Genomic DNA, 19,195 nt, shown 5'->3' with positions numbered 1-19,195 from the left:
TACTTCTAGATCACAGTTCCCCCTCAGAGGGGAACCAGGGGAGGAGCTCAAGGCAGGAACTGAAACAGAGCAGACCATAGCCTGCTTCCTCCATCTTGCTGACTATTTTATACAGCCCCATCTGCCTACAGTAGCGCTAACCGAATAGCACTAGCGGGAGTGGGCTAGGTCCTCCCGCATGAATTAGCAATTTTAAAAATGCCAGGGATGAGAAGTGAGAACGCTGGCCTGGCACTTTCTTTATCACCAGGATGAGCTTTAGGACGAGCTTTAGGATGAGCTTTAGGACAAGCTTTAAGCTGGGCTGGAGAGTGCTGTGCAATGGATTAGCACGACCAGGTTGCTTTTTTTTTTTTTTTTTTTTGCTTTTTTTTTTCGGAGCTGGGGACCGAACTCAGGGCCTTGCGCTTACTAGGCAAGCGCTCTACCACTGAGCTAAATCTCCAACCCCTGGGTTGCTTTTTAAGAATCATGAAAATGGGCTGGAGATGTGACTCAGTAGTTAGGAGCACTGACTGCTCTTCCAGAGGTTCTGAGCTCAATTCCCAGCAACCACATGGTGGCTCACAACCATCTGTAATGGGATCCAATGCCCTCTTCTGGTGTGTCTGAAAACAGGTACAGTATACTCACATACATGAAATAAATAAATCTTAAAAAAAAAAAAAGTTGCCCCATAGACATGTAAGGACCTCATGGCAAAGCACTGTGTAGTCCACCTATTGTGATGATGGGGGCGGGGGGGGGGGACTAGCAGTTTCTAGACAGGGTTTCTCTGTACTGGCTGTCCTGGAACTCACTCTGTAGATCAGGCTGGCCTCAAACTCAGAGATCCTCCTGATTCTGTCTCCAGAGTACTGGAATTAAAGGCGTGAGCCACCCCTGTCTGTCTGATACTCATGATTCTTTTAATTTTTTTTTAAGATTTATTTATATATAAGTACACTGTGGGTGTCTTCAGACACACCAGAAGAGGGCACCAGAGCCCATCACAGATGGTTGTGAGCCACCGTGTGGTTGCTGGGAATTGAACTCAGGACCTCTGGAAGAGCAGTCAGTGCTCTTAACTACTGAGCCACCTCTCCAGCCCATTTTCATGTTTCTTAAAAAGCAACCTGGTCATGCTAATCCATTGCACAGCACTCTCCAGCCCAGCCTAAAGCTTATCCTAAAGCTCATCCTAAAGCTCGTCCTAAAGCTCATCCTGGTGATAAAGAAAGTGCCAGGCCAGCGTTCTCACTTCTCATCCCTGGCTGGCTGTGGTCTATGCATTACTGTTCATGACTTCAAGGAGGAAGTGAGGGGCTCCATGCTTGCTTTGTTCTCTCTCTCTCTCTCTCTCTCTCTCTCTCTCTCTCTCTCTCTCTCTCTCTGTGTGTGTGTGTGTGTGTGTGTGTCTGTGTCTGTGTGTCTGTCTCTCTGTCAATATAATGTTTGTCAATAATGTTATTCACAGTTGTATGCAACTGAAGTCACGATCATCAACTGAGCTGCAAATGCATGGGGGTAACTGTTGATATCAGGAATTGCCTTTAGCAGTGATACCCTTTTGGTCACTGTTGCCATGGCAACGGCCATACATTCCCAGAAGACCTTTTGGCTCAGTTTGCACCTCCACCTGGGAACCTTTATGCCACATTCCAAATAAGAGGCAGGTGCCCTGTCCCCTAGGCCTCTTTTTCTCTTCTTTCTCTCGCCCTTTCCCCTTGTCTCATTCCCGCATTAAAATCTCAACACGTGGAACCGTGTTGGTGTTGGTTTGGTGTGCTCTTTCCCCACGGGTGCAGCCGATATTCTGATATTATTAACAACTGATATCTGGTATTAATATCTGAGACTTAAATAACAACAGTAACACTCTAAGAGCATCCAGATGTTAACTCATCTGGCCCTCCTGTAACTGCGCAAAGTCAACACAATTGCTTTGAAGATACGGAGGTACAGACATGCTCCCCCCACCCCACCCCAGTTTTCTTTCTGTTGTTGTGATGCAAACACCATGGCCAGAGCAACTGGGGAGGGGAGGGTTTATTTAATCTTGAGGCTCTCAGTCCTTCATGAAGGGCAGAAACTCAAGGCAGGATCCAGGAGACAGGAATTGAGGCAGAGACCAGAGAAACATGCTGCTGTCTGGCCTGCCCAGCTACCCTTCTTTTTTTTTTTTTTTTTTTTTTTTTTCTTTTTTCTTTTTTTCGGAGCTGGGGACTGAACCCAGGGCCTTGCGGTTGCTAGGCAAGCGCTCTACCACTGAGCTAAATCCCCAACTCCCCAGCTACCCTTCTTATACACCCAGGACCACCTTCCCAGGATTGTGCCAACCATAGTGGGCTGGGCCCTCTCACATCAGTCATTAAAAAATATTCTCTCGGGGCTGGGGATTTAGCTCAGTGGTAGAGCGCTTACCTAGGAAGCGCAAGGCCCTGGGTTCAGTCCCCAGCTCCGAAAAAAAGAACCAAAAAAAAAAAAAAAATTCTCTCTACAGGTCAATCTGATAGAGGAATTTTCTGAACTAAAGTTCTGCCTTCCCAGATGACCTGAACTTGTGTCAAGACTATAAAAAACAAAACAAAACAAAAATAAAATAAAATAAAATAAAATAAAATAAAAAAAACTAATCAGCACAAGAAACATTAGATTTTCTTTGAAATGGCAAAATCCCACCTCTAAACAAGCTGTCCTGTAACATGCCTTCTCCAAAGAGGTCCTTGTCCTTCTCAGTAGGGTCTCTGTCCCTCCTCTTTTGTTATCAGTGGTTGCCCTGGCCTCACATTCAACCTCAGATGGCGTACAAGAGCAAAAAATAAAAGCAATGACCAAGCAGGGACAGACTCTTTTTTTCTTTCCATTATTCCCTAAACAATAGAGCCACACCCAGCACTTGGTGCTATTGGGAGGCAATGGACACTCTTAGAGGTGGGTCTAGTAGGAGGTCTTTGGGTCCCTCAAAGGTACTCTTACAATGTGTGAGCAAGCCCCATCCCCTTCTTTCTCTTGTGCTTCCCCACTGTGAGGTGGATGGTTTGATCCACTCTCACCATGATACACTAGGTTGCCACAAGCCCCAAAGCAACAGGGTCAACCAGTGCGTTAAAACCTACAAACCTGTGAGCCCTACGAAACTGTGAGCCGAAATGAACTTGCCTTCTTTATGAGCTCTCTATCTTGGGTCTTCGTTATGGTGACACAGGTCTAACACACACAAGCCCTCACCAGCTAGTTCTAGGAAAGCAGCCTTTGTGGAGAACGGCACTATTGGACCTTCTCTTGGATTAGGTCTCTCTGGAGGGCAGATGGGGACACATCAAGGCTCAGAGACACGTCAGGTTCACACCACAGGTCCCTGCACTGTCATGCCTCTCCAGGCAGGCCCCCAAGGAGTTTTTCATCAGCCTTTTTCAGTGCCACCCAAAGAGTTCTTTATCAGTCCCTAGGGAGCATTCCCAACCACCCAAGTTGATTGCCCACTCTATGCCCCGCCTCAGTTTACCCTGGATCTCAAAGTTGGTCTTTGACACTGAACAACTGTCTCTCATCTGAACAAAGGAGTCAGAATTTTTTTTTTTTTTTGGTTCTTTTTTTCGGAGCTGGGGACCGAACCCAGGGCCTTGCGCTTCCTAGGCAAGCGCTCCACCACTGAGTTAAATCCCCAACCCCAGGAGTCAGAATCTTATGCTATCACACATCTGCCTGTCACTGTATGCAGTTGGCTCCAAGGAAGGAACAGGGTGGGTAGGCACTCCTTCAGCTGAGGCAATCATTAAGACAGAAGAGACCAAGGGAACTGTCAACAGGCACCCACAACATTTCTAATCATGGGAAGCATTAACCTCTGTGCCAGTATAGATGGGACTGTATCATTCTGTTGGTTTGGTTCAGGCTAGGTTGATTTCATCCAGGTAAGGGGCTAGCTTTATTCTGTTAGGTCTTATGTGGTAGTCTGAATAACAATGGCCCCATAGGCTCATGTATTTGAATGCTTTGTCACCAGGTTTTGTACACTGTGTATTATTCAGACGCTCATTACTGTGCCCAGAGATCTAGTTGCAGTTTGGACACTGGCATTGTCAAGCAACTCTTGTCTCAGCATTGTGTAAAAATTGTCACTTCTGACTGATTCACAAAGAGGCAGGACTTCCAAGCCCAGTAAGAGGGTCTCTGGTGGGGAGAGAGGGAGATTCCCCATGAGCAGTCTCCATGAACAGGTTGCCAGGGGAGTCGCTATGAGGACACTGGTGGAGCAAGAGAGCAGCCAGGGCAAGACGAAGTTGGCAAGTAATGGAGCACGTGGCTTGGTAGGAGGCCGGCATGGATGGATTAGAATAGATGGTTATCTGCCCAGCTTGAATGAGCTCTTATATTAATAAATATAAGGTCTCTGTGTCTTTATTTGGGAGTTAAAGCAGGCATAGAAAAGCCAGAATTACTTTACAACCAGGGAGAGGCACCATTTGAAAGATTAGAAGGATTAGGAGGTATGACCTTTTTGAAGTGTCTCTAGGGGTAGGATTTTTAAGGTTTCAAAAACCCATGCCAAGCCCAGAGAGTTAGTCAGTCTCTCTGTCTCTGTCTCTGTCTCTGTCTCTGTCTCTCTGTCTCTCTCTCTCTCTCCCCCTCCTCTTTCCCTGCCTATGGATCAGGATGTAGCCCTCAGCTATGGGTACTGCACCTGCCTGCACACCACCATGCTTCCTGCCATGATGATAATGCAATAAAACCTCTGAAACTGTGGGCTGGCCCCCAGTTAAATGCTTTCTCTTACAATAGCTGTCTTGATCATCGTGTCTCTTCACAGCATTAGGACACAGTGACTAAGACATCTGGGAAGGACTCAGGAGGAGAGCTCATGCCACGAACTCTCTCACCCTGAAGAAGGTACTGGCTTCTTCCTCGTGCCGGTGGGAAGATGTTTGAGAGAGAAAGAAAAAGCACAAGACCAATGGTTGTGTTGGTGGTGGTGTTGTTGTTGTTGGTGGTGGTGGTAGTTTGGTTTGGTGGTTTGGTTTGGGTTTGGTTTGGTTTGGTTTGGTTTGAGAAGGGGGAAATCTCACTGTGTAGCCCAAGCAATCCCCAAATTCTTCCTGCCTCAACCTCCCAAATTCTGGGATTATATTTGTAACTGCAGACCATTACATCTAGCTATGCAAAAGTTTCTATTTGAAGCCAGTACATTTCCACTCCTAGCACACGTCGTTGATCCAAGCAAATCACAAGCTCAAACCAGAGTTAACATGGAAGGAAGATACCAAATAACACAGACAGATTTAGTCGTGCAAGATCTGGAGCGCCTTCCACAGTGATGGAACAGAATGCACATCCCCAGAACTTTGTTCTTCTCATTTTTTTTTTTTGAATGATTTGATTGTTTAAAACACGATCTTGGGCTGGAGAGATGGCTCAGTGGTTAAGAGCACTGACCGCTCTTCCTGAGGTCCTGAGTTCAATTCCCAGCAACCACATGGTGGCTCACAACCATCTGTAATGGGATCTGATGCCCTCTTCTGGTGTGTCTGAAGACGGCTACAGTATATTCATATAAATAAATAAATAAATTTTTTAAAAAGTTGTTTATAAAAACATGGTCTTGCCATATAGCCCTGGCTGGCTTAGATCTTATGATATAGCCTACCGTGACCTGTAACTCCCCACCCTCCTGCCTTAGCCTTCCTAGGAGTTGGGATTACAGAGACACAGCATGGTGCCCAGTTTGTAAATCTGAGTAGGCATCAATATCCCTTGTGAAGACCTTGGGAGTTCCACGTCTGTAACTTTGGGCTGAAGCAAAGCCACCAAGCTTTGGTTGGTTGGTTTTGCAGACAGAATCTCACTTATGTATCCCAAGCTAGCCTTGAATGAGATTCCGTTGCCTCCGTGTCTCTAGCGTGCTGGGTTTATATAGATGGGGCTGCCCTGCCCCGCTAGGTAATTAGCTCTAGTTGGTGTTTCCTCAGAGGTCAGCTTATGTGTACAAACTGTTCATTTCCCACACAGTAGCTAAGTAGTAGTTAAGAGTTAGGAATGAAGGGGTTGGGGATTTAGCTCAGTGGTAGAGCGCTTACCTAGGAAGCGCAAGGCCCTGGGTTCGGTCCCCAGCTCCGAAAAAAAGAACCAAAAAAAAAAAAAAGAGTTAGGAATGAGAGGAATTTGAATTGAAATTCTGTCTTTTGCTCTTGCTAACATTGTCATCCTACAAATGTTTGATGACCTTTCTGAGTCCATTTCCTCATATTATAGGACAGTGATGCCTACGTGGGTTCTTTTGGTTTTGTTTGTTTGTTTGTTTGTTTGTTTGTTTTAGGTGGGGTATCAAGCAGTGAGTTCTAGGACAGCCAGGGCAATGGAGAGAGAGAGTGAGAGACCCTGTCTCAAGGAAAATAAATAAAAATAACCACACACACACACACACACACACACACACACACACACACACACACACACACTTAAGTATCTATGAAAGGCTTCCTGAACTCTTGAACTGGAAGTGAAGTTCAGTGGTCAACTACTTTACACGTACAAAGCCCTGGGTTGTAACTCGCAGCACCACAAAAGAGAGAAAAGGAAAGAGAGCCTCCTACTAAGTGGAGCCTCTGACAGACACCCTGATATCCTGACACAGGACAGCAAGCCACACTAAGCCTCTGGGGCTGTGTGCAGTGCGCATACTCCAATTCCGTTTCCTTTTGAACTTTTTCCCCTTTTGAGACAGCCTCTCGAACCTAGGCACACCTTGAATTCACTATGGAGCTGAGTGTGACCTTGAACTCACGATCTCGCTACTCCCACCTCAAGTGTGGGGATTCCAGGTGCTTACTGCCACATTTATAGCAGTTGCTGCTGTTGCTGCTGCTTCTCCTCCTCCTCTTTTCTTCATTCTCTTCCTCTCCCTCTTCCTCTCCCTCCTCCCCCTCCTCCCCTTCATCTTGCTCTGTTATGCTGGGCCTGTTATGCTGCCCAGACAACAGGCTAGTCTTGAATTGCTGGACTCAATCCACCCCGCCTCCTTAGGGACATGTCACCACACCTGGCCTTTTGCACCCTAAAAACAATCAACCAGTGAACACAGGAACAGCAAGGACTGTGAGGGAGGGAGGCTTAGGCAGACGGAGAGGATTACCACAGCCCCAAACTGGAGGCTGGTCTCTCGCACTCACAGCGCTCTCCTCTGAGGAGCCTGAGGTTGGACCTCACGCTAACACCTTGTTTGATGTAAGGACTGAATCACTGCGCCTTCTACTCTGCCTTTGTGACTTCAGTCAGGCCAGTTCACGTCTGAAGCTGAGTCTGGCATCTACAGGGTAAGAGCAACAGAGGCGGCCTCATTAGGGATGGTGAGGAGAGAGTAAACCAGTCACTGCCTATTCCACAGTCCTCGAAAACAGTTCCTGACACACAGGGTGGTCCCCTGGGCCTCACCAGCAGCCCACGGGAATTCCACTGAGGACCTGGTCTCTGAGGGAAGGTATGAGAACCTTCTGAGAATGACTGACTGCTCACTAAAATGACCTATGATGCCACTTACTCACAGGAGAGCCTCTAATAAGAAGGGATTCCCCAGAGCATAGGGACATTAAGCTTGGGCAAGACAAATGCAGGACAGAGATGAGAAAGAACTTCCTGAAAGTCAGGGTTGGCTAATAAAATTGGAAATAATGATTTAGAGCTGTGGCGTTCCTGGGCTGAACAAGGAGTGGCATAATGAGACGGGTTGGGACAGTCACCTGCCCTGACAAGTGGGTCTTCACACACACACACACACACACACACACACACACACACACACACACACACACACACACACACACACACACACCAGGAGCCAGGTCTGTGACCTCTGACTAAGTGGCGTGGGCTGGGCTGGTAGAAACTGGCTGTGGTTGGGGAGAAACTGCCCTAACTATGAAAAAATTTACAAGGACTAACCTTGAGTGTCTACTGCCCACTCACGTGGGCTTCGGGGACACCCAGGCACAGAGTGAAGCACTTTGAGGAAGGGAACTGAGGGAAGCAATTGTGTGCATGAATCAACCTTCATGTGTAGCTCCCAGGGGCAGGCTGGGAGAAGGTTGTTAGGCCAACTCAGGGACCCTCTGCCAGGATGTCAGCCAGCCCTCAGATTGCAAGGCCTTGTGGGTCTCCTCCAAAAGAACAGGCATAGGGCTTGCCCAAGGTTCCCCAAAACCAAGCCAAATCAGTTGTCATTTCCAGGAGAAGCCACTAGGGGCAACAATGTTCCCCTGGGGTAATGGGGCAGAGAAATCCCTGAGCAGCTGTGATGTGTAAAGTACCCATGATTGCTGTGGTTTTGGGTTTTCATTGTTTTGTTTTGTTTTCCTCTCTGGAAGCAGAGAGCATCCCACAGATGAGGGGTTTGGTATGGTCACCTGTGCCTCATTGCTAAGGTTTCCTGGGATGCCGAGACACAAGGGCCCTACAAGTCTGGGTGAACATTTTACACCCTTCTCAGGTCAAAGGCAGAGGAAGGCCCAGTCAGAGAACAGGCCTGGAGTTCAGACACCCGATTCCAAGGCCAGCCCTGGGGAAACCCCACATCATTCTTCCTCTGGGGCTCCCTGTTCCTCTTCTAACTTCCTCTGTCACCTGTGCCCCCAGCAGACGCCTCACATTCCCACAGTGCCTCAGCCTCTTTCCATGCTAGAATAGACAGACATCTTCACACATTTGAAAGAGCGTCAAACGCTTTCCTGATGAGCCATCCCCATCCACATACTCTGCTTAGCCTGCCGATGAAGGGTAATACTAAACCAAGGGTGATCATAGGAAATCATCCAAACACCAGCTATCAAAAAACAGGCGGGAACAGAGAGAGAGGTGACAGTGTGGGCAAGTATCCTCCAAATGAAATGTTCTGGGTCTTCCAGTTCAGTGCAGTGCCATTGGGCAAATACTGAGGCTAGGCTAGCGCCACCATGCTTTATGCAAGGGGCTATCTCTGCTTCAGGGACATTTAGTCAAGGGCCAGGACACACACAGAGAGATAGCTGCGGGGCTGGAATAAGAAAGTGGCAGAGCCTTTGAAGAAACACTGTGGGGCTGGAGAGATGGCTCAGCGGTTAAGAGCACTGACTGCTCTTCCACAGGTCCTGAGTTCAATTCCCAGCAACCACATGGGGGCTCACAACCATCTGTAATGGGATCTGACGCCCTCTTCTGGTGCGCCTGAAGACAGCTACAGTGACTTATATATAATAAATAAATCTTTAAAAGAAAGAAAGGAAGAAAGAAAGAAAGAGAACTGTGAGTGGGGCCACCCAGAGGTGATCGGCTTGGAGGTGGGATTACCCCTAGGGAGCCATCAAAGCAGACGAGTCTGGAAGACCTGACCTTTCAGTATTTCTGTTTGTTTGTATACAAGCCCTGGATAATACTGAATCTCTGGTCCTCATGCCTCCGCCTCCCCAGTGCCAGAGTAAGAGTCACGTGCCACCAGGTTACACTGATGTGGGGAGTCAGGCTGTGCGCTTCACACGTGCCAGGCCAGCACTGAGCCAACTGACTGAGCCATGCCCCGGCCCTCCTTGTTTCCTTTTAAAATTTTCTTCCCAATTGTATTTATGTGTGTGAGGAGGTCTGAGTCTCTCCTTCCACTAGGTGGGTCCTGAGGCCTTTGTTTTCCCAGTCTTCTCCTTAGCCTTGTTTGCTAGTTTTTCTGCCAGGGTCTCACTGTGGGCACTCATGCTTCAGCCTCCTGGGAATGGGGGACAAGTGTACATCACACTCAGCTCCCAGCTCCCAGCTCCTTTACATGAAAGCTCTTCCACATCATGGGTCTTTGTTCATCCTTTGTCCCAAAAGTGTCCTTCCTGCAGCCCCGCCAGCATCACCGTTTGCACTCAGCACTGTGGTCTCAGTACAAAGCTCAACTCCTCCATGAAGCCTTCCTTCCTATGTAGGAGCTGGTCCCTCTTACGTGTGCTCATGGTTTCCAGCCCATTAAGTCTATGTCTACCTTTATCAAGGTTCTGTCTACCCATCTGTCTCTCCACAAGTCTGGAGGTCCCTGAGTCTGGGTGGCATTCTCTCATTTATCTCAAGATTCCTGAGACCTCCCACAGGGGGACAGGAGGAAGCAAGGCAGGGAGAACAACGGGAGGCCAAGGCCAACGGAAGGCACCAGTGACCCAGCTGCCTTGCATGCATTGTCTTCCATGACCTGCTCAAGCCCCCAGTCTGTCCCCAACTCTTCAGAAAAGACATGAGTCCCATTGGCTGCCTCCTGTGGCTAGTAACTCCTAGCACCTCATTAACAAAGATGGCCCACCTCTCCCCAGGGATGTGGACTGGGTCGAACTTAAAGCTCAGTTCATCTTTGGCACCTTCCCGCCTCTTGAAGCTTTGTGCCTACCCCGCAGATTCACCGCTGGGCCCCAAAGTTACCTTTCAGACAGAGCCTTTCGATCCTCCAAACTCAGATCCCAGGACACCTCATCAGCTGGGAGCCTGATGAAGAGCATCTGGCCCAGGGAGGAAACTGAGGCATGGTCAAAGAATGTGACCCATGTTCTGGCTACTGGGAACTTCTAAGGAAACAGAAAAAGGAAAGAGGTATCCAGAAGGTCCCCTGTGTTCTAACCAGTGACTCCCAGCCCCTCCTGGCAGAGGTTCAGCCTCTGGCACCCTAGTCTTCAGTCGAGTGAGGATTCAGTTCCTCTCTGCTTGTGCTTCCTTCTCAGCCCGCCCCAGGAGTCTGCCCTCCCCAGTTCAGAAGAGCTTGGTTGTAGAAAGGACGGCCAGACAGAGCCAGAATAGAAGGAACGAACCAAGAAAGCCTTTGAGTCCACCTGCCCACACACCAGGAGCTGGCCACACCTCTGTCTTTAGCTGTGTCTGGGAACCTCTCCTCCCAGGGAGACTTGATACAGGCCCCAGGGGCACTGGGAGGTGGAGGTGGGACCTCAGTCCTGAGGGAAGGGAAAGGGTTAACTCTGCCTGGGTCTATGGGAGGCATCAGCAGCTCATCCCAGGTGGGGGGGGTGGAGGGGGGGGGCAGGGGTGGGGGGGTGGAAGTCCAGGATTGTCTCTGTCACCCTCTCAACTCCAATTTCCCTCTTTCTTCTCCTTCCACCTTTATCTGGGAAACAGTGGGAGGAGGAGCCAAGAGCCCTCAGCCCCGACCATCTCCGGGGTGTCATTTAATATGGCCAGTAATCACCACCAACTGGTTCCTTAACTCTCTCCCACGGCTACTCACAGTCACTGCATATGTCTTCCTCTTCTCCTGGCCCCGCACAGTGTGACTGCTAGGAACAGGCAAACACTACATCCTTAACAAGCAGGGATCCAACTCCTTCCCCCCAGGGCACACAGCTGGGGGCAGGATGCAGGATGGAGGTAACCAGAGGGCTCCTCTGTAACGCTGAAACCTCACCACATCATAATTTGAAAAACAACACTGGAGAGCAAATTGTGGCTGAGAACAGGAACACACATTCAAATAACCAATAAAGGTTGCCTCTCGCCATGGGAGAGGGTGAGAATTACAGCATCCCCCCCAACCCCCCACTCCCACCCCTTCACCCTCCCCACCCCCACCCCCAACCCGGCTCTGAACACTTCTGAAAGGGTTTTGAGGACTTTGGGATGCTTTGTGTGGTGAGAGGTTGTGTCAGTCCAGTCCATTGGCAGAAGGAAGATCCCAAAGTGGACCTCAGACCTGCCCACGCCTCTACAGAGACGACTGCCTCTGGATCACACATCCATGAGATGATGCCTCTCATTTCTTCCCTCAGACCAGACAACGTGACTTGGGAATGTGGGGCGGGGTGTGGATGAGGGGGTGGGGCTTTCACATCACCTCCAACCAGTGCTGTACCACTTTGGAGAAACTGTTCAGTTTGTAGCCTTTAGGAAAGCCACGCTGGCCCAAGGGCAGTACGGTGGGAAGGTGCCCTCACCTGGTATCACCCTCCTTCCAGGCTTAGGTAATGGGAGGACTGTTGGGTATGGGCTAAGCCTGGCCCCAGACCCCTCCCTGAATCAAACGCAAAGTCCACAGAACCTTCCGCCCTGTTGCCAGGGAAGGCCAGCAAGTCCACTGGAGATAAGGGCTACACTTTGGACTCTACTCCATGGCCAGAGGACGGCCATAGTGACGAGGATCCCTGGGCCTACGCCCTTCCTGATGCTAGGCTGGCTCCCTTTCAGGGTAACGGTCTAGGACAGGCAAGAGGGGAAAGGGTGCAACGCAGGGAAGGTTACCTGCCACAAGTCACTTGGTCATTACCTCACCGCCTCCGCGTAGCGGCGCCCAACCTCTCATTTACCCCTCATTACCCTGGCGCCTGGCAGGGGTCTGGCCGGGAAGGGAAGACGCGCTGGTGGCCTGCGGGTGGCACTGGTTCCAGCCCCTGACCCCGACCAGGTGACAGATTGCTGACTAGTTCAGGTGCAAAAGAAAGGGAGAAGGCACACACCGCGAAGTGAGCACTCCTGGTCTGGGGTTGGTGTACCGGAGTCCGGCTCCGTCCGGGTGACCGGGACCGCGACGCTGCACGGCTCCCAGGGAGGGGGAGGTGCCAGCCCGCGTCCCGCCCCTCTGCCGCCACCTTCACCTCCCCTCCCGGCCCCGTGCTGCCTGGTCCCGCGGGCCGCTCGGTCCTAGTCCCCAGGCTGGGACAGTGGGACTGCCATCGCCAAAGAAGCTGACAACGACCCGGATTCCCACCGGATCCAGCGGGCATCAAGGACAGCGGAAGCCCGGACACCTGCGCTCACAGGTGAGCACTTGAGAGGGCGAGTGCCGGTGGACAGGGACCCGGGGATCTGGGACAGGGTCGCCAGGCCTCAGAAGGAGGAGGGAAGGAGGCCGGGAAAGAGGGAGGGAGAAAAACTGGGCCTGGGAAAAGATAGAAAGGGTGGGAGTGGGGAGGGATAGTAAGGGAAGCAGGGGAGGGAAGGGCGGGGGACTGCCCTCAGGGGCTGAACTGTTGTTGCCCCGGGGCGAGAGACGTAATGAGCAATCTCCTCTGCGCAGAAGTCAGAGAAAGTTAGGGGAGAGAAAAGGAGGTGCTCAGGGACCAGCCGATGGGAAACCAGCCCCTGTATAGTGTGTGTTATTGAGTCCAACTCCCATTAAGGGCCTCTTCTCCTCAGGCCCTGCCTACTGCAAGGGATGGGTCTTCCATCCAGGTCTGGAAAAGAGGGGTGGAGTCCGGCATCTGACTTGCAGCTCCATGGTGGTGTCCTCAGAGGCTGGGAAAGACCGAACTTAGTGGGAGTGCAGCGGGTTGCCTCAACTAGGCTCGTCTCTACAGACCCTGTCTGACAGTTCTCCCGACTTCGCCAGATTGTGCGTGGACGTGGGGGTCCAGGTAAGGGGTGCGCAGACTTCTCAGGAAAGGGACAAGATTTATTGTAGAGCCTCTTGCCTACTGAGTCTCAGTTGCGACTAACAGAAAAGCAGCCATGGATGGCAGCCCAACCAGTAAGGGTGACCGGATGGCTGAACCGTGATAAAACTAGATGTAACTCATGGAATGGGAACTGTGTGTATTGTTTTTCATTTTCCCCAAACATTATTATTATTATTAATTATTATTATTATTATTTTTTTTATTATTAGCTTTCCCCCCTACTATTTAAAAACGTAAACGTTGCCAAGCCCAGTGGAATATGTCTGTGATCACCGTCCTCTAGGAATTCAGTCAGGGGAATGCAGAGTTGAAAGGTGGTCTAACCTGAGTTACACAGTGTGTTCCAGGTCAGCCCGAGCTATGAGACCCTCCTGTCTCAAATCAGGAAAGAAAATAAAAGCCGTTCTTAGCCCACAGTCTGTCCCAACACGAGGGACCCTCTTGGCTGTCTCGAGTCAGTTTTACCCCTCCCAGTTCATGGAGTTTGTGCAGTGTTGACAAAGGCAATGCAAGAAAGGAGACACCTAAGTGCGAGAGGACCCGGCTACCTGCGGCTATCTAGAGTGCTAGACATGCCTGCGACCCTTGCTCCCAGCTGCTCTTGAGGCTACAGCATCCTCTGAGGCTGAAGTGTGGATGTTTCCTACTTGTAAAGCAGATGTTCCTACCCAGCCTGCACCTGGACCTGCCTTCCCTCTACTAACCTGTAGTTAGCACACACCCCTCCTCCCTCAAGTGATCACCACCTGGCCCTCTTCCTCCCCACTCTGGTCTTTCCTTGCTGTCTGACCAGCGGAGACATTCCTTACTAATACAGCCTGGGCTTTCTGTCTTGCAGAAAAGGGGACCCCCACCCCTTTCTCCTGGACATTGGAGATATGATCCTCTGGGGGTAACTCAGGAAAGAAACAATGCAAACCTTTGATCCTCCAAATGAGGGCCCCCTCCAAGGCCTGGTTGCTTCCCGAATTGAGACTTATGGGGGCCGTCACCAGACCTCTGCCCAGAGTTCTGCTGGGATTACATATCCCAGAGGAGGTCCTGCATTGGTGAGTTGGCCTGTGCCCGGAAGGTGACCTGGGTGGGGCAGGAGGGATGACACCAAGGCTTTGAAGTCTGTCCCCTTCTAGTTTCACAGGCTGCTCTATTCTTGTCCCTTAACCTCCTCCACTTTCCGGGGTTGCTAGGGTGAGGGAGGGGGCAGTGCCTGGGCCAGGACACCCAGCCCCAGACAACAGAGTGGGAGAGGCAGGGAGCTCAGAAGAGGGATTGGGAAGCATTTCTGAGTTACCATTGCACCGGGGAAAGGCATCTTTCAGTCTCTACTTGAGCTGGGAGGAGTCAGAAGCTCCCTGAGTCAGGGCTGAAGAAGAGCAAAGGTTCAGGGTGCCCCTGTTCTCACAGGGGAGGCGGGGGAGTGGCCTGAAGGGTCACCGTCCCGCCCCTGGCTCCACCTGCCCGGGCCACTTCCAAGCCTCGTAGAGGAAAGGGGTGTGGAAGCCAGGGCTTAGGCTGTTTCTGCCCTCAGTGCTTCCTTAAGAACAGTTCCTCTTCTAGCTGGGGGTATTCCCTGCCTCCCTAGAGGATTCCACCCCTGGAAACGGAGACTTGCCCAGGCAGAGGGCAGAAAGGGACACTAGGAAGTATGTGAGGCCATTCAGGCCAAGGCAGACAAAGAATGTGACCAGGCCTGCCTTGGGAGGAGACTTGTGGCTTCAACCTCTAACACAGAAGGGCAGCAACTCCCAGTGGCATAGGACGCTAGCTGCAGGCCCTAGGGAAGAGGCTGAACCTTTGTGGTCTCTCATTCCCACATGTGAGGGAGCCCAGCCGCCCACCAAGGGATGAACTCAGAGCACAGCACAGATTATCCACTGTTCCTGTGAGTCCGTGGCACAGAAGGCATGTGTAGAGCGGGGCAGAAGCTGGGCAGCCAATGCAGAGCCCAGGCGTGTGTGTGCCTGTGTACCAGCTCTGCAGGAGGCCTCAGCCTCTACCTCCAGGTTCCCTCAGGAGCCAGGCAGGCATGCCCCTGCCCAGCTGAACTTGGCCTCCCTGGCAGCAGCAGCAGTGACTCAAAGCAGCAGCAACTCACACCAAACTGGTTTGATGAGAGCAGTGAGCCAGCCCAGCGTGCAGGGGCAAGGGTGACGGACCGAGCCAAGCTCATTCCTTACCACCTCTCTAGTATTTCTGGTACTCCCAGAACATCCTCTGTCTTCTCCTCCCCCAGGACCTTAGTCGCCGACGCCTACAGCACTATGTCCCCTTTGCCAAGGGTTCCGGCCAGACCCGAGGCCTGTCTCCTCAGGAACCAGACCCAGAGAAGAGACATGGAAACTATTTTGGGGTTGGCTCACCTTACTTCCCCAAATTCAAGGTAAGGATTCCCTTGACTTCTGTCCCAATGCTCACAGTCCCAGCCACGATGGCAGAGAGAGAGAGAGAGAGAGAGAGAGAGAGAGAGAGAGAGAGAGAGAGAGACACCACTGAGAGCAAGCACCTTTGAGAAGTCAGACAGGCACAGCTCTCTGCAGAGGCACTCTCCAGAAGAAGCTCTGTGCGTGGCTGATACGCTGGATCCCATGAGACTGAACTATTAATATTAAATTCCCTGCTTTGGGGGCTGGAGAGATGGCTTGGCAGTTAAGAGTACGGACGTTTCTTCCAGAGGACCTGGGTCCAATTCCCAGCACCAACAGACACAACAGCTCACAACTGTCTGTAACTCCATTTCCAGGGGACCTGATACCCTCACATAGACATACATGTGGGCAAAACACCGGAGCACATAAAATAAAAATAAACTCACAGCTTTTGGAAATTACCAAATACTATGTGATCTGGGGGCACTCTATTCATCCCTACTCTCCCGTAGCATCCTTCATCCCAGCTAGGAGCCCTACCACTTCCTCCCATGTCACAAGAAGGGCAGAGTGGACATAAAGATTATTTGTTCCCACATTATTTGACACAAAAACCACTTACAACAAACAATTTTAAAGCATGATGCTTCATAAATATCTCTGTTTTGAGCCAAGTGTGATGATTCACATTTACAATCTCTGCACACCGGAGGCTGAGGCAGGAGGGTTGCAAGTTCAAGGGTAGCCTAAGCTGCATAGCAAATCCCCACCTAAAACCAAACAAAAATGTGTCCACTTTATGTCCCGGTGTTACCTGACACCGTGCTTTTTTGTTTTATTTTGTTGTTGGTGGTTTTGTTTTGTTTTGTTTTCAAGAGAAGGTTTCTCTGTGTAGCCCTGGCTATCCTGGAACTCACTCTGTAGACCAGGCTAACCTCAAACTCATAGCAGTCCACTTGCCTCGTCCTTCAAGTGCTTGGATTAAAGGCACACACCACCACCACCCAGCAAGACTTTCATAAGTCTCGTCCTGGTCCCTGCTTGAAGGACCCTCAGTCTGGGGTGTATATCTTAGTGGTAGAAGCATGCAGAAGGTCCTGGATTCGATTTACAGCACAACCAAAAACTGATTTTTTTTCTTTCCTTTCTTTTTCTTTCTTTCTTTTTTTTAAGTAAAGAAAATCAATTCTTGAAGACTACTCTGAGAAGTCTGATTGTGCCCCTCACCCCTATTCTGAATTAGGAAACTTCTAATTCTGGTCAGGGAGGTCCCCTCAAACCCCTCTACCTTGGAATCTTTCTGCAAACAAAACTGCGACTTGACTTCCTGGGCAATAACACACCTAGTTAATGCCCTACCAGGCACACATGTGTATCCGTGCGTGTGTGCATGTAGCCCTTCCAGAGCCTGGGCACCAGACGTTGAGGACATGACAGGCTAACCATCTTCCCTGCTCTCCCAGGAAGTCTCCAAGGCCCATGAGCTAGAAGTGAGACTGCATACATTCAGCATGTTTGGGATGCCCCGCCTGCCACCGGAGGATCGACGACACTGGGAGATAGGAGAGGGGGGTGACAGTGCCCTGACCATTGAAAAGTCCTGGAAGGAGCTGGTGCTAGGACACAAGGTGGGCTTGAAACGGTATACATCCCCACAATGCTTCAGACCCTCCTCCACACACACAAGCATGAATTTCACTTCTGGCCTAAAGAAGACAAAGGCCTTGGGATACAGCACGTAGACGGGAAAACCTCCAGAAATCTTGTTCAAATCCCAGCTCCACCACCTTGGTTATGACAGGGAACCTCCCCGAGCCTCACTGGCTTCATAAGGAAAATGGTGGTGATGTCTCCTACAAACTAGAGGACTGGCTAAAATGACAAGGTCCTGGGTAAAGGGACCAGAATCCGTGGCGCGGATCTAGCACTTAACAAATGGCACCTGCTCTCATCAGCGTTCCCCAAGTGAACCAGCACTGTCCCCCTCAGGAGATGAATCGCGAGCTTTGCCACCAGCAGGAAGCACTGTGGGAGCTCCTGACCACTGAGCTGATCTACCTGAGAAAGCTGAAGATCATGACTGATGTGAGCCACCTTCAACCCCACCCCCCACCCCAACCTGGGTCCTTAGTGTTATCTCCATCCTCCCAGAGCAGAAGGGCTGGGATGAGGTCTGGGAGGCAGGACCTGCTCAGGAGAGAGGAGACTGGAGATGGCAGAGCTGGGAGGACCCTGAAGGAGGAAGGTGAGGGGCTGAGTCTCTGTCTTCCTCCCTGCCTCTAGCTCCTGGCAGCTGGTCTGCTGAATTTGCAGCGGGTGGGACTCCTGACTGAGGTGAGTGGAAGCATAGAAGGAGGCAGGGTCTCGGGGAGTTCTCCAGGCTGCACAGTCTGAATTCCCACAGCCCTGTTTTCTGAGACGTCCCTAGTTTCCCTATATTTTCCATTTGCATTAGACCCTCAGCAGGCCACAGGCCCCTAGCTCCCCTGATGCCATGGGGGCGGGGTGGGACAGAGGGACTCCCTAGGATCTTCCAGGCCACTGTCAGGCTTTTCCCTTCCTTCCCAGCCCTGTCACTCAAGCTAAAAGTCTTCACCTGTCCCTCCCTGACTGTGACAAAAGTCTGTTACAGAGTTCTGCTCACTCCTTCCAGGTGTCAGCTGAGACCCTCTTTGGAAATGTCCCCAAACTGATTAGAACTCACCGGAGATTTTGGGAGGAGGTGTTGCAGCCCATCCTGGAAGACACTCGTACTTCTGGCCAACCTTTGGACCCTGTCAGCTTACAAAATGGCTTCCTGACAGTGAGTCTGGGGAGACCCAGAAAGATCAGGATGAGGGCAACTCAAAAGAATCCACAGGGCACACCCCAGCCCGACTCTAATATACAACCACATCTCCTTCACTCCATTCCACAAGTGTGACCTGTCCCAAAGGCTCTTTGGTCTTCTAGGGACTCTTATGAAATGAAAATATACCTAGGAGGTGGGGGAGGGGTGCTCTCATCAACTCTACAATTTGTATTTGTGTTCCTTTTTTATTTATTATTATTATCATTATTAATTTTGAAGTTTTTGTTATTGTTTTTATTTGTTTGTTTGTTTGGTTGTTTTTTTTGAGACAAGATTTCCTATGTAGCCCTAGCTATCCTGGAACTCACTCTATAGACCAGGCTGGCCTCAAATTCACAGAGATCCACCAGCCTCTGCCTGCCTCCTGAGTGCCAGGATTAAAGGCATGCACCATCTCCACCTGGTTCTTGTTTTGTCTTGTTTTGTTTTGTTTTAAAGACAATGTTGCCCAGGCTAGCCTCAAATACAAGCTCTCCCTGCCTTAGCTCTTCAAGTGCTGTAATAACAAATGTGCGTCACTTGGCGGCTATAAAACATTAATGATTTCATTGAGACCCATCAGCAAACAGCTAAGAGCAAGACCTCGGTCTAAAGGGCTAGAGAGGTGGCTC

General features: G+C 50.6%; 1 protein-coding gene and 1 long non-coding RNA gene across 4 annotated transcripts in view; one reads left to right on the top strand and one right to left on the bottom strand.

Annotated features, from left to right (window-relative positions):
* The window catches only part of Plekhg6 (pleckstrin homology and RhoGEF domain containing G6), a 35,744-nt gene that overhangs the window by 5,044 nt on the left and 11,505 nt on the right, over positions 1-19,195 (top strand). The window contains exons 2-12 of one of the 3 annotated variants that reach the window (XM_063285336.1): positions 9,096-10,560; positions 10,689-10,902; positions 11,314-11,485; positions 11,641-12,731; positions 13,108-13,325; positions 14,206-14,416; positions 15,601-15,747; positions 17,197-17,361; positions 17,723-17,818; positions 18,017-18,067; positions 18,387-18,536. In XM_063285336.1, the coding sequence (XP_063141406.1) occupies positions 14,279-14,416; positions 15,601-15,747; positions 17,197-17,361; positions 17,723-17,818; positions 18,017-18,067; positions 18,387-18,536 (747 nt within the window). In that variant the 5' untranslated portion in view covers positions 9,096-10,560; positions 10,689-10,902; positions 11,314-11,485; ... (1 more) ...; positions 13,108-13,325; positions 14,206-14,278. Of the gene's footprint in view, positions 1-9,095; positions 10,561-10,688; positions 10,903-11,313; positions 11,486-11,640; positions 12,732-13,107; positions 13,326-14,205; positions 14,417-15,600; positions 15,748-17,196; positions 17,362-17,722; positions 17,819-18,016; positions 18,068-18,386; positions 18,537-19,195 lie in introns of those variants that run through there. The other 2 variants (XM_006237403.5, NM_001427743.1) reach the window with 2 other exon arrangements.
* On the bottom strand, positions 1,298-9,132 carry LOC134486640 (uncharacterized). Its single transcript, XR_010065941.1, has 2 exons — positions 7,768-9,132; positions 1,298-7,733 (listed from the first exon to the last, which is right to left on the bottom strand). It is a non-coding gene; the product is annotated as an uncharacterized LOC134486640 (long non-coding RNA).

Source organism: Rattus norvegicus, chromosome 4 (genome assembly GCF_036323735.1).
Source record: "Rattus norvegicus strain BN/NHsdMcwi chromosome 4, GRCr8, whole genome shotgun sequence".
Lineage (NCBI taxonomy): Eukaryota > Metazoa > Chordata > Mammalia > Rodentia > Muridae > Rattus > Rattus norvegicus.
Note: the sequence above shows the minus strand (reverse complement) of the source record. Positions and strands in the feature narration are given on the sequence as shown.